The 14,821-nt window shown below is 46.3% G+C and overlaps 1 protein-coding gene across 1 annotated transcript; it reads left to right on the forward strand.

Annotated features, from left to right (window-relative positions):
* Positions 1 to 11,971: 11,971 nt before the first annotated feature.
* Positions 11,972 to 13,168, forward strand: LOC135372456 (uncharacterized). Its single transcript, XM_064606063.1, has one exon. It carries the CDS (start codon positions 11,972 to 11,974, stop codon positions 13,166 to 13,168), a length of 1,197 nt encoding a protein of 398 aa, XP_064462133.1.
* Positions 13,169 to 14,821: the final 1,653 nt, after the last annotated feature.

A 14,821-nucleotide genomic window follows, 5' to 3' on the forward strand; every position in this document is an offset into this window, starting at 1 on the left:
TCAGGGACTGCGTTTGATAACTGGTGCTTTCCGCACGTCGCCAGTGGAAAGCCTCTATGTCGAGAGCAACGAATGGTCACTCGAAAGAAGGAGGTTTTACTTATCTGTTTCGTACTCCTTGAGGGTAAGAGGTTATCCCAATAACCCAGTTATTACCTGCATTGGAGGCACGCGCTTCAAACAGCTGTTTCTTAATAAGCCCAGCGTTGTTCCCCCATTTAGCATGCGTGTTCTTCAGGGATGTGAGGATTACAGTTTCCCATATAATGATTTCACCATAGTAGAGGCTAGTCCTCGGGTCCCGCCGTGGCAATCACCTCCATGTTTCAATAGCTCCCTGACTATGTTTAAGAAACAGAACACACCACCTGTTGTGCTCCAGCAGGAGTTCGAGTCCCTTAAAGAAAGTCTTGGGCAACACAGAGCTTTTTACACTGACGGTTCCAAAACACGCACCTCAGTCTCATGCGCAATGGTAACCAATGGACTCACACAGTCATATAGTCTACCTCACATGCTCTCAGTTTTTAATGCCGAAGTATACGGAATAATCCTCGCACTGAACTACATCTTAGAAAGTCACACCAAGTCGTCAGTCATTTACACAGATTCTCTGAGCTCTTTTCAAGCAATAGGCAACATAGTGTTGTCCAAAAACCTCCTTGTGCAGAAGGCACAGTGCCTTGCTGGTAAAGTAATTAAAAAGGGTCTTTCTTTAACATTCTGCTGGGTACCCAGTCATGTGGGTATACCCGGGAATGAACTTGCTGATGCGGCTGCTACAGGTGCTCTTTCATCTGAGGTGAATCCATTTGCTGTACCGTCCCAAGACCTCCGACCTACACTTATGAGGGCCATAAATAGCAGATGGCAGCAGCACTGGGATACACTACGCACCAACAAACTTCACCTGGTTAAGCCCACCATTGTTAAACCGACACAGATTTTTAACAGTCGTCTTCATGAAGTTGTTTCTGCCAGGTTGAGAATTGGGCACACTCATTTGACCCACAGTCACCTCCTCTGCAATGAAGAGGCTCCACATTGCACTCGATGCGACGAGATAAAGTCTGTCCTCCACATGCTTATTACATGCCCATCACATGAAACATACAGACTTCACCATTTCCATGAGCTCTACACATACCACACACCTCTACATCCATCCCTTTTGCTGGGGGATGAGGCTCTTCTGCCATTTGAACGGGTGTTTAGTTTCTTTGAAGACGTTGGTGTTTTAAACGCATTGTAGTTTTAGCTTCATGTCCTTTTATTCTCTAACTGTACAGTTTTATCTTAGCTGAATCGCTATACTTTTAACAGTACTTTCCTTATCATTGTCTTGGCGCATTATGGCCTTCGTTGCTTATGCGCCAAGAAAACCTGAATCATCATCATCATCATCATCACCTTCACAGAGTGGAAATTGATAGGGTGGAGGGCTTACCGGTAACAGTCATGGTGCCAGACTCTCTCCTCCTTTGGTCCCGCGGTGTGCAGAACGTTGACTCATCGCTGAAGATGACGTGCCGCCAATTTTCAGTGGTCCAATGCTCATGTGTATTTGCATAAACGGAGCCGTTGTTCGCGGTGGTCTGCGTCGAGCGCTGGCTTGAGCGCTGGCACGCGGCTCTGTAATCGTGCTTTAAGGGCAACCTCCATGGAGCGAATTTTTGCAACGAAGTTCGCGCGGCAGACTTCCACGCGCGTTCCGCCGCCAGTTGTTCGCCGGCACCAGCTCGATGGAGCGAAAAACCAGCGGACGGCGTCGGGAAGTTATGCTGTGATGTCACTGTTGCCAGGGTATAAGGTGAAAGCTTAGTGAAATCAATTGCTCGAAATAGTGCATTTAATGTCACAAATTTTGCAACTAAATCCAGCATCTGTCGGAAAAGATGCGCCCAGTAACGTACCGAAAAGCATATTCACTACTGCGAAAAGAAAACATGTTTCTTGGCAGAGAATGCCTCACGTTCTAACGATGCAGTTGGCGAAACAGCGAGCAGACGACAGCATCCAGTTGCAAGAAGAGGACGACGACGATGATTCACGAGAGCAGACGACCACGTGCAGGCGATCTGGCGTAGATTCGTAGCGGAAGAGCACTTTGATTGGTTCATCTGCAGTTGACGCTTCCGGAATCGCGGACGCTGGGCGAAAATATCTGGCATGGGCAGATCGGCGGCGGACGCTCACATTTTTGACGCCTCGCGCAGGGCGTCCGACGCTGAGCGAAGTTCGCAGCTTTTTCGCTGTACATTCGCTCCATGGAGGTTGCCCTTTATGCAGTCGCCTGCGCACAGTGGTCTCGCTGATGGTGAAACCCAGCTCGTCCTTAATTTTAAGGGGTTTCAGAAACGGATCGTCCACTACGGCTGCTAGGATCCAGAGGTCCTCAACATGCGTCGTCACTCGTTCCGGAGCACCACGCGGAGCGTCTCCCACTCTCTGGTCGTCTCTGAAAGCCCTTATAATTCAGTTCGCTGTGGCGACCCGACAGCGCATGATAGATGCAATCTCCCGCTGGGACATCGTTCGTGCCATTTATGCTATTTATGGGAATCCGCTGGCCCTCTTTTGACCAGGGGCCGGATTCACAAAGAGCTCGTGCGACGGAATCTGTCGTAACTCCGTCGTACGGGAAAGTTACGACGAAGTGTAGATTCACGAAGGGTGCGCGTCGCAAAATCTTCGCAGCTTACGGCGGAATCCTGCGAGAGCTCCCGAGCAGTCTTACGAAGAAAGATGGCGGCGTTATTTGGCAGCGGTGGATTTGAGACGGGAAACAAAGACGCGCCAACGCATTGCACTTTGCCACAGAACCTTCGAGACCATCCCAGAGAGAACCTTCGAGACCAAGTGACATTGAGGCACTTTTTTGCTTGGTAACCTTCAACAAATGCTTCTACTTTGTGCTCCGTAAAATCGGGTCGCAGGGATTTTTCAAGCATCCCCTACACCCCGCTAAAACACCCCCAACACCCCTCCAAATTGTCTGCAAGAAAGGCAAAAGAAGCCATAAAAGCTGCAAAACTGAGTGCCACACACCGTTTACAAAACACCCTCACCCACCCCCTCCCCGAGACGAACATACTGGTAATATATTTGCTGTGTCATCGAACGCGTTTCGCCTGTGATTGCATTATGGTGAGCTCAGCTAGCTCACCATATATAGCTCACCATAATTGCATGGCATGCATTATGGCTACCGAAAGACCGAGAGCACGTGCAGTAACAAAACATTTGGGGACAAACAACTTCGTCTTCTTCTAATGGGACGACTCTTATCACAAATTTTCGTCATTGTAACCATAGCGAAAACATAGTCTCGCACCCTTTGGCTGTTTGTCTCCGAGGTGCACGTGACAGGAAGCGAGCAACTTCCTCTCCCTCGTCAAAGGGGGTACCCTCTCCACTACGATAGCTTTGTGAATCGCGCTTACGACGCCGTCGTACGCGCATCGCAGGCTGCGACGTCTTAGCGCATCTTAGCGTAACTTACGATCGCGTTTGTGAATCCGACCCCTGGCAGGCATCTTACAAATGCATCAAGGCTGAGCAAACTGACCCAGCACACTAACACCGCCTGAAGGCTTTTGCGCCTGATTGTTTTGTTTCATTCTTGATATCATTCGCGGTCGTGATTCGCTGCTGCAGCTTTGATCGCCAGGGTTTTAGTGGACTCGCCGAAGGTTCAGAATTAATAAATAAAATTACAAAATGGCATACAAACAACCGCTGGATTTCTTATCTCATGTCGAGATTCCTTTGCTTGAGATGACGCCCATCGTGGATTGGTTCTAAACCTTTCTGCGAATTCTTCTCTTCGCAGTTGCCAAATGGTTTGGACGCCAATAACAACTTTTAAGATGATTAATGGGAAATGATTTGGAAACATTCTACACGTGTTGCAGAGTTTCGTTGGTCAGACTGCATTTCTCCGAAAGAAATTCATTACGGCTCCCGTGAAGTCTACTGATTTCGCGACACTACACGCAAAAGCTAATGTTCGAGAATTCCAGCCATGGACTTTTAGCTTTGACTTGGCATCCTGTACTCATCAGTGCACATCAGGGGCACAACAAAGATTTCACTGGACCTCCCCAAATGGAACAAAACTTCCCGTGGTGCTTCTGGGGATATCCTTTCCCGAAAATTGAGATCTCCCTGGGAGACAGACATTTTTCCGACGGACGTCCCCCACATTTCCGAGTGGCCACGGTTTAGACTTCCCACAAATATCCGTCGTTTGTCCTCACAGGAAGTTACACGGAGACGCCCGGACGTTGCACGGGCTTACTTGCGTACGTGCTCAGGGCCCCGTATTTTCTCATTTTTATTGGTACTGGTTTACTGAGCTGCTGTGTAAGTGGTTAGATTCTTACGAGGCCAGCAAGCGTTTTTTTTTTTTCTGCCATTTTGTTTCAGCTTCGGCCACTGCATCTTTCTTTCTCTGTTGCTCCTCTTTGTTTATCGTGTTTTCGTTACGGAAAATGAGCACGACGTTTTAAAAAAGTAAAAATAAAGACGTACATATAAGCTCTTACGACCGTGAAGATCACTCCGGAGGGCAGTGGCATACCTTTCCAAAGTGAAAACAGATACTATATTGCTTCTCTCGCGAGCTTCCACAAATTCGAGAGTCCTGTTCGCCTGCGAGTCAAAATGAAAGTGAGGTGTTTAAGCTTAATGCGATTGCGTATACCAATAACACTGAACTAAAGAGCTGCTTGGCGTATTAACTCACTATGACGATAACGTCTCTGTTTCTCACTGCTTTTGGTTGGACGCATTCAGTTGGTTCACCAAAAGTCGAACTCACGCCGTGACACACCTTGCCATGTTTCTCTCTCCCGCGATAATGCTCCATGTAGCATCCCGTCAGGGACCCCATTCGGACAATTCTTCAAACGGCCGTTACGGTACATCCTCTAGCTGTACGGCTAGGGACGTCCATCCATGTAGCTCTCACAGATGTCCACCTGACAACTATTTCAGGACATGGACGTTGAGATCTATTTTGGGGGGTCCGCAGGAGATAGCCCAGTAAACCAGATATGTCGCAGAAACATCCACATGATATACCACTTGGGATTTTGGGATATCGCAGGGATTATGCTGAACAGCCCGTTGACGTCTCTGGGACAGACAGAGGACCCGCATTTCTTTCGCATTTGCTGATCCAGGGAAGGTTCCAGAAACGTCTCTCAGAGATATTTGGACATATAGAGCACACATACAGGACGTATTATTATTATTATTATTGTATTTTGCTGCATTTTTATTTTAATTTAGCTTTTATTTATATTATGATTAGTATCATTTATTTAGTATCGTTATTTTGCTGGTTTTGCGATCCGCTACGACGCCCCGCCTGTTAGATGAAACGGCGGTTGGAGAATGTCGGTGGCGATGGCGAATTCCCGTAGAAAAGGTAAAGTATGTTTTTCCTTTGTTTATTGACTGTGCTGCGATACGCGATGAATCGTTACAGATATGATTAGAAAGGGTATGACTATGAAGGTATAAAATAAGTATTATTAATGGAGGAATATGTGAGATAAATATCACATCAAACAGGCCTTACTCTGCATGCGAACGGCACATTAGAATGTAAAAATAAAATACAGTGAGGACAAATTGCGTGTGCAGTAGGTTGACTAAAGACGCAACCACTTTTTTCATTTCCTGAAACCCGGAAAGGAAGCCTCTTGTCCTGCCAGTTATCGTCCCATCGCGCTGACAAGCTGCATAGGAAAAACCTTCGAGCGAATGGTGAATAACCGACTGGTTTATTTTCTTGAAATGAATAAGTGCCTATCAGAATTTCAGAGTGGGTTTCGAATGGGGTGCTCCACCATGGACCACCTCGTTCGTCTAGAAACAACCATCCGTGAAGCTTTTGTCAGGAGGCAACACTGCTTGTCAGTTTTCTTTGACTTGGAGAAAGCATACGACACTGCATGGCGATACGGCATCCTACAGGATCTCCATTCGTTCGGTATACGGGGTCGTCTCTTTAAATGCATTGCTGATTTCCTACAACACAGAACATTCAGAGTTCAGCTGGGAACTACCTTATCCCGTTTGTTCGTGCAAGAGAATGGTGTCCCGCAGGGCTCTGTTCTGAGCGTCACATTATTCCTTATCAAAATCAACTCTATAGCCAGTGTCATCCCACCCTTTATATCTTTTTCCTTGTATGTGGATGATATCCAGATATCTTGCTGTTCAGCGAGCTTACCCAGATGTGAACGACAGATGCAACTCTGTATAAATAAAATGGCAAAATGGTCCTCACATAATGGGTTTAAATTCTCTCCAGAAAAAACAATCTGCGTTCATTTCTCGAGAATCAGAGGAGTGTTTCCGTCTCCTTCGCTGCACCTTAATGAACAAGATATTCTTGTGAAATCAGAATGCAAATTTCTTGGCATTACGTTCGATTCAAAGCTCACTTTCAAGCCCCATATTCAAAACCTGAAGGCAAAATGTGTGAAGTCACTGAATCTACTGAAAATCCTCTCTCACAGATCTTGGGGTGCAGACGAGGAGACACTCCGCCGTGTATATAGTGCCTGCATTCGCTCTAAGATAGATTATGGGTCTATCGTCTACGGCTCAGCCCGCCAATCTGTATTAAAAGCTCTAGATCCTGTTCATCACCAAGGGCTCAGGCTTATCCTTGGTGCATTCCGAACGTCGCCAGTCGAAAGTCTGTATGTGGAATCACATGAATATTCCTTGACTAGAAGACGGTTTTATCTTGTGGTGTCCTATGCTCTAAGAATAAGGAGTTATGCACAACATCCTGCACTGACTTGTGTTAAAAGAACACGTTTCAAACAGCTGTTTATTAACAGGCCTTCAGTAGTCCCTCCTCTTTCAATGAGAATTGAACAGGATATTGAGGATCACAATTTTCCTTCCTATAATTGCCAAGTTGCAGAATATGGTAAGATGGTCCCACCTTGGGAACCACCTCCAAGATATGATACAACTTTGACTACATACAGCAAACACAACACCTCTACACATGTACTACAGCAAGAATTTGAACACGTGAGGGAAAGTTTTGGGACTCACACAGAAATTTACACTGACGGATCAAAGTCTAGTGCAGGTGTGACCTGTGCCATGACTTCTGGCACATGTGTGAGGTCACATCGTCTAAACAATATAGCATCTATCTTTACTGCAGAAATTTATGCAATCATCCTTGCACTTACGCACATTCTTCAAGGCTGTATCAAGTCTTCAGTTATATATACAGATTCTTTAAGTTCTGTTAATGCTATTTGCAGCACACGCAAACCAAAGAATTTTCTGATTCAGCGTGCACAGTCCTTAGTGAGTGTGGCACAAAAGAGGGGACTTTCAGTTATTTTATGCTGGGTGCCTAGCCACACAGGCATACAAGGCAATGAGGTTGCTGACCGCGCTGCTGCTGCTGCAGCTTCAAAAGACATCAGTTCTTTTGAGATACCGATGCATGATATTAGGTCAGCACTTAGGAAATCACTGTATTCAACATGGCAGAGTTTCTGGAACACTCAGACACACAACAAACTACACTTAGTTAAGCAACACATCCAAAGTTACGGAGACCGGCAGGAAAATCGTCTCTTGAGTGTTCTGAGAACAAGGTTGCGGATTGGCCACACCTTCCTCACGCACAAATTTTTACTCTGTGGAGAAGAGCCGCCACTGTGTGAGCACTGTGGCGAACTCCTCTCTGTCATCCACATTCTTATCACCTGCCCACACCACGAAATCCATCGTCAGCATCATTTCACAGAGTTTTATACGCATTTTTTGCCTCTTCATCCAGCGCTCTTGCTTGGCGATGAGGCTATTATCCCCTTCAGTAGAATTTTTAATTTTCTAAGAGACACTGGAATTGTAAGTCTTGTGTAGTTTTAGTTTTGTATTTTAGATGTTACTTCTCTTCTTTTTTAAGTACTGCACCTACTTCTTGCTAGTCTTATTTTAATCACAGTGTTGGCGCATTATGACCTATGTAGTTAATGCGCCATTAAAACTCCAATCATCATCACTTTTTTCATTCGTGATAAACGTTGACAATGTGTTGAAGGTAAAATGTGGAATCCACAGTTGAGTGGCTCGTGGAAAATTAACGTTGTTCTTTATGCTCACAAACCACCATTGACCAGGTACAGTTGAAAGAGCGTTGATTCAGCGCTATCTGTTTACATACAACATTAGACAACGTAGATTCTACGTTCACCAACAGTCGGTGTTGACTAGCAGCTTATTCTGCGAGAGCTTTTTTATTTGCTCTCGGACGTGTCTGAAGTGAGAAGCTTTTTATTGAAAGATAGTTTATAACATTTTGATTCAAAAGATGTAATTGTCACGCATTTTGAGAATGCTGGGAATGGCTGCTATTGCCACAAAAAATCTTTATTATAATGTAAAGAAACGTCATTGTAGTGATATTCGTAGTATATCCACAGAATATTCACTGGGGGATATTTGTGACGTCTCATGGTGGATATACAGCGGACGTACTGATGATGCACCTGACATCTGTGACGTATGAGAACAATTTGGGAGGTCTGTGGGATATTGATGGTTTGCTGTTTTGAGTTTGTGCACCCATAACTATGTTACAAAATGTTATGCGATACTCTGCAAAAAACTATGTGTGTGTGTGGTACAATAAAAGAAATGTTACAGCATATTTTGTTGCATTTTCGGTGAATTTCAGCATAAACCACTATAAATATTCCAAACAAAGCATGGAATCGGGGATATCCTATGAACGTCCGATTATCCTGTCGTTGTTTGGCGCATTATGACCTTTGTAGTGGCTGCGTCAGAAAACCCCTAATCATCATCATCATCATCATCATTATACCGTCGCGATATTTATGCGACGTTCCTGAAACGTACAAAAGTGGGTCTTTTGCTAGTCCTATGGATGTACAGAAGACGTCTACGGGCTCTCTGTGCAAATCCTTGGGATATCTGGTTTGCTGGGAGGACGTCCGAAATTGATCCAAATATCCCTGTCCGAGAGCGGATATACACAGTACGTCTACCGGAACTTAGGGCAGGGATATCCGATGTTGTTTCTCCTCAGGATATCTAATCTCGGACGTGCAGGGCAACTGCAACTTTGGGACATATAAATGGGTAAATATAGTACTCGAAATGTATCCGTTCCATCAATGCAATTTATTTCGTCAGGACTAATTTAATGACATGCACAGTTTCCCCGTTGCAAACACGCACAAAATTCACATTTGAACAAGTAATAATGCACTGCTGTTATATCATTTCACAAGCGGCACCGCACTTCGTGGGAAGAGTACAAGCACGGTCACTCACTGGTAAAGTCGTCGCCACACTTAACCGTAACGCGCAATTGCGTTGCCCGTGTGGCTGCCCAAGCAGCCAACCTTCGCCCGTGTGTTCGAAACATGTGGATCATCGCACAGAGGAGCCGCCTCTCGACGGCGGCTCGGCAATGGTTCAGTATGCTTTCACCTTCTGAGGTTGTGCATGCGCGCTATTATCCAACGGCCGCGGCGGCTACGAACGATTGCGAATGTTAGAATATGCGTTTCATATGCACTCTACCGTGCCGCGATAAAAGGAGTAAAGAAGTGTTGCGAGTAAGCTATGGTCTAGACATAATTATTTGGACATTCTTTTGAGACGAACGTAAAGACGGAAAAGAAAAACTTTACCTCCAGTCCGTTATGGCCGTTCCTGTAACTAATTTTTTACTCTTCCTTGGTGCTGAAAGAACATCGAGTGACGTCTTTGGAGGCTTTATCGTATAGTGGACTAAGACTTTTAACGATAACGATAAACAATGCTTTATTGCAACTTCCACATAAAGAATAGAATCAGGGGGAAGCACAAGAGCAGCACTAGGCTGCTTGACAAGGGCATTACCCTTTTAACGTGAACGTCGCGACGGCATGCAGCAAATTAACAAAATCATCTATGTAGTGCGAAATATGGAACGCTATTTTAAAACTAACCTTTAAACTACCTAACGTTTAAACATAACATTTAAAACTAACACAGCCATGACAAAATACTGCAATGTGTGTAGGTCGGTATGTACAATACTACACAATACAATATGCACAACACTACATTGTGTATAAAATAAGAAATTGAGCTGCTATCCCGAAATACCAAATTAAATAAACAACGATCTTAAGGAAGAAAAGGAGAGGTCATTGATATATACGTTCTGGGTATGAAAACTGTTCAAACCGTACGGAAAGGTATAAGACGGGGACTGATGGCCGTAGTTAGTCCTAAACCTGGGTATTGTCCATTTGTCACAGTGACGAGTACGTTGTGACAAGTGTCGTAACGCAAACAAAGACAACTTATGATTATTATTTTGACCCGTTTCCTGCTTTTACTGCAAGTGCAGGAATGGGAGCGATTGAGCAACAACGTGAGACTTGGTGGTCGCTTGAGCCAGTGTGTGAGCATATACCTGCAGAGGACTGGTCTTCAAAGAAAGAAGATCGTATTTCTGTCCGTGTGAACATCGTGCGATTGCCAGGCTTGTTACAGGGGATACATGTATTGTGCAGCATCATCGTGTGACCGCAATGAACGACGTAGGAATGTATTGTGACCATTCGAACTGCATTCGTTTAACCATTCGGCGTTTATATGAAAGTGGTCATGAGAGTTGCCCCGCACAAAAAGTGTTGGCTGTAGTTGTAACGCTCACCGGATGAATTTATTGACCTCCTGGACACATTATTATAGGATAAACGCCTGTAAACTGTTTAAAGACAGAAAAGCCGCGAACACCGTCACACACGCGTTACATGTCATGCCGCCATCTAACATTGTCTCTCCTTCTTTCCCCAGTCTCTTCCTCAGGTCTTTCTCTCCGCCGCCTCGCTCGCACCCCATCGGTCTGTGCAGGAAAAGCGCCCTTACAAGCGCCCACGCCTAAGCGGTGACCGCTCGGATAAACTGCTACTTTCGCTACATTCGCCCACCCCAAAGCGGGACACGGTTCCGAAAGCGTTCCGTGGTCTGCCCAACAAACACAACCACACACTCAAACCTCTGCAGTTCGCAGCGTTGCGCGTTTCAGCCGGGGGGGGGGGGGGTATATTTATTAGACGAAAAGAAAAAAAAACGGGGGAAAGGTCAGCCAAACGAGACGTCGGCTTGGTATTCCAGAAATAAATAAATAAATAAAGCAGGCTGATATGTTGAACTGACTGTTTGCCATCACGTTCAGACACTTCATAGAGGTCGTGTCCACGTTGTTCAACGACCTGGGCAGGTCCTCTCCACCTTGGTGCAAACTTTCCAACAATGCCCACTCTAGCATCTGACAGAGTCATCGTCTGTATCAAGACTAATTCCCCAGGTTCGTAGGTTACCTCCTGTCCCCGGCGTCGGGAACTTGGCGCCCCCATCGCCCGGCAGCAGCCGCAGTAGCCCCCTCCTGCACTCACGGTTGGGTCGCCGCAGGAGGGAGACCCCCACGTATAGCTGTGCGTGGCTTTCCCGTGTCTGGGGAAAGGGGGATCCTGGCGGTTGAGTGGACCCGGAGGTTGTTTAGGACCCTTCGGGGCCCCTCCGGGAAAGCAACACACCGCTTTGGCCCCTGCTTCCCATAGTCGGGTGGTCCTGGAAGGCCCGGCCAGGATTATTCAGCTAGTCGCCATCTCCCTTTCCTTACTTTCTCTTTTCATCTCCTCCTCCTCCCTCTCTTTCCTTACTCACCTTCTTTGGCGGCAAGGGTCAACCTTGGGCAGTTCTTTCACCCTTCTGAAACTGCACTAGGGTATAATGCAGAGGAAAGTGTTAGCGTGCCAGGCACGCTCCCTTGGTTGGGCTCGATGGTGGGCGACACACCTGTGCACCGAACCACTCTTTTCCTTGTATGGATTCTGTACGCTCCAAAAAACATGATCAGCGTCAAAAGAGGCGCTGCACCGAAGCACCAATGAACTCGCTCAGCTTAGACCTGTCTCCAGAGCCATGGTTCCCGAAATTCCTTGTGGCCCATGCTGAGGACGAGACAAAGCCATTATCGAAAGTGTCACCATTCCTCATTGCTAAAGAAATCGAAAAGATCATAGGGAAATCGTACAAAGCAAAGAAGGTCTCATCTGGAGACATTCAAATTGAGGTAGAAAGCAGATCTCAAAGTTCAGCTCTCGTGTGTATAAAGAAACTCGGTGACATTCCAGTGTCAATCACAAAACACCGTATCCTGAACATTGTCAAGGGTATGATCTCTGAGAGTGAGCTTCTTGACTGTTCTGACAGCGAGATCGAAGAAGGTTTGCGGGAGCATGGCGTGGTGGCAGCGAGGCGGATAATCATGCGTCGCGATGGCAAAGAAATGCAAACCAAGCACATCGTACTGTCATTCCAGCTACACAGACTCCCTGAAACCATCAAAGCAGGTTACCTGAACTGCCACGTGCGACCTTACGTTCCTAACCCGCGACGTTGCTTCAAGTGTCAACGTTTCGGGCACGGATCACAGGTCTGCCGCGGACAGGAAACGTGTCCAAAATGTTCAGGCAACGGTCACACACCAGAATCATGTGAGAACACAGTACGTTGTGCAAACTGCAAGGGCGACCACCCAGTATACTCAAGATCTTGCCCCCGGTGGAAAGAAGAAAAAGAAATACTTCGAATCAAAGCAGAACAAAACATATCATATCAAGCAGCAAAAGCACAAGCAGAGTTTGCTAGAAAAGGCACCTTCTCCGAGGTGGCGCGCAGGGGAGTAGCACCACCGAGGAAATCTGTAGAGACCCAGACTTCTGGGTGTCTACCTCAAACTCCCCAACAGAAAGGTGGAGACACGAGAGTGTCTCCGCCTGCTCCTATGTCTCCTGGGAGCACCCTGGCTTGCCAGGCACACACCAAGGAGATAGCCACAGCTTCCAGTGATGTTGATGGCACAGTCTCAGTCTGGGACGCAACCATGCCGGAACCATCCCAGACCATGTCACAAAGCATGGAATTGGATGACGATGACTGCTTATCCCAGAAATCGTCATCCAGTCTGCCAGGTGTTCTCTCTCAGGGCAAAGAAAAGAGAGAGAAAACATCTGGTCGAGGTAGGGGCAGCAGAACAAAAGACATGCAGAAATTACCTCCACGAAGAATAACCCCTCCTTGAATAAGACTTGTTGTCGTTGCGCCACAAAACTCCCAATCATCATCATCATCAACCTTGAATAAGACATTCATGTACACACAGTCCATAGGGATATGTCCTTGCATCCAAGGCACGATGAAGATATTGCTCCTTCTCCTCTCTGTCTTCCTTCTCATGGGTCTAGGTAATATTGTACAATGGAATTGTCGAGGTCTCTTTTCCAACCTTGATGACATTAATGACCTCTTAGAGGAACAAAAGGCAGTTGGCTGTTGCTTACAGGAGACATATCTACATGAGAACAGTATAAATCCCTTCCGCCGACACAATTTGTTTAGAAAAGACCGCACAGACAGCACCCGCGCATCTGGAGGTGTCGCTGTCATTGTCCCACAGTCCATACCTGCAACCCGCTTTCCTCTTGTCACAGACCTGGAAGCCGTGGCTGTACAAGTATGCCTCGACAGAGTCATTACATTATGCTCACTGTACCTTCCACCTTCAATTTCAATCGAACAAAAGGACTTTGAGCATCTTTGTGACCAGCTTCCTCCGCCATTCATGATACTTGGTGACCTAAACGCTCACAATCATTTGTGGGGTAGCACAAGACTGGATGGTCGAGGGAAAATGCTAGAGAGGGTTTTGATGTCAAGGCCTGTTTGCCTGCTCAATTCAGGACAGCCTACATACATCAACTCTGCAACACAAAGCTTCTCTTGTCTGGACATTTCACTATGCAGTCCCTCCCTCTTTGATTGTTTTGACTGGGCAGTCCAGCAGAACCCAAGGGGAAGTGACCACTTCCCCATTATCTTGCAACTAAGTGGTCAGACAGATACATTAACTGCGCGCTCACCCCGCTGGAAACTGCGTTTGGCGGACTGGAACTCCTTTGAAAAGAAAGCAGTACTGTCTGAGTCTTCCTTTCGTGGGTTAAGTATTGAAGAAGCCAACGAAACACTTACTACCACAATTATAGAGGCTGCCAGCCAGGCTATTCCGCAAACGTCTACACGTGTTCCTAAGCGCCCCAAGCCTTGGTGGACAGACGATTGTGAAAGGACAAGGAAGGAACAAAACCGCTTTTGGGGAATCTTCCGCAGATACCCAACTTCACAAAACCTCCTTGCTTTTAAGAGAGCCCGTGCCAAGGCTAGGTGGACACGGAAAAAAGCTAAACAGGAATCTTGGAGAAACTTTGTTTCATCACTCAACTATAATACCCCCTCGAAGAAAATCTGGAAAAGGCTCCGAAATATTAGGGGTGAATATTCCAGCCTATGTATTCCACTATTGCAGGTTAATGGAGCACCATGCGAGACCCTTGAAGAACAAGCAAATGTACTGGGCGAACACTTCCAAAACATTTCTAGCTCCGCTCATTACAGTAAAGATTTCCTTAAAGTCAAGGCATCTGCCGAAAAGAAGAATATACCGAGTGGCCATGGTGAGAATTATGCATACAACATGCCTTTTCACATAACGGAGTTGTTGAGAGCATTGCCATCATCCAAGGACACGGCCCCGGGGCCAGATAGGATAACATACTCTATGCTAAGGCACCTTTCATCTGAATCACTCAAATGCCTGCTTGATTTCTTCAATCTCGTATGGAGAGAAGGACAGCTCCCTTCTCGTTGGAAAATAGCTACAGTCCTCCCTTTCCTCAAA

This window comes from Ornithodoros turicata, unplaced genomic scaffold (assembly GCF_037126465.1).
Source record: "Ornithodoros turicata isolate Travis unplaced genomic scaffold, ASM3712646v1 Chromosome15, whole genome shotgun sequence".
Lineage (NCBI taxonomy): Eukaryota > Metazoa > Arthropoda > Arachnida > Ixodida > Argasidae > Ornithodoros > Ornithodoros turicata.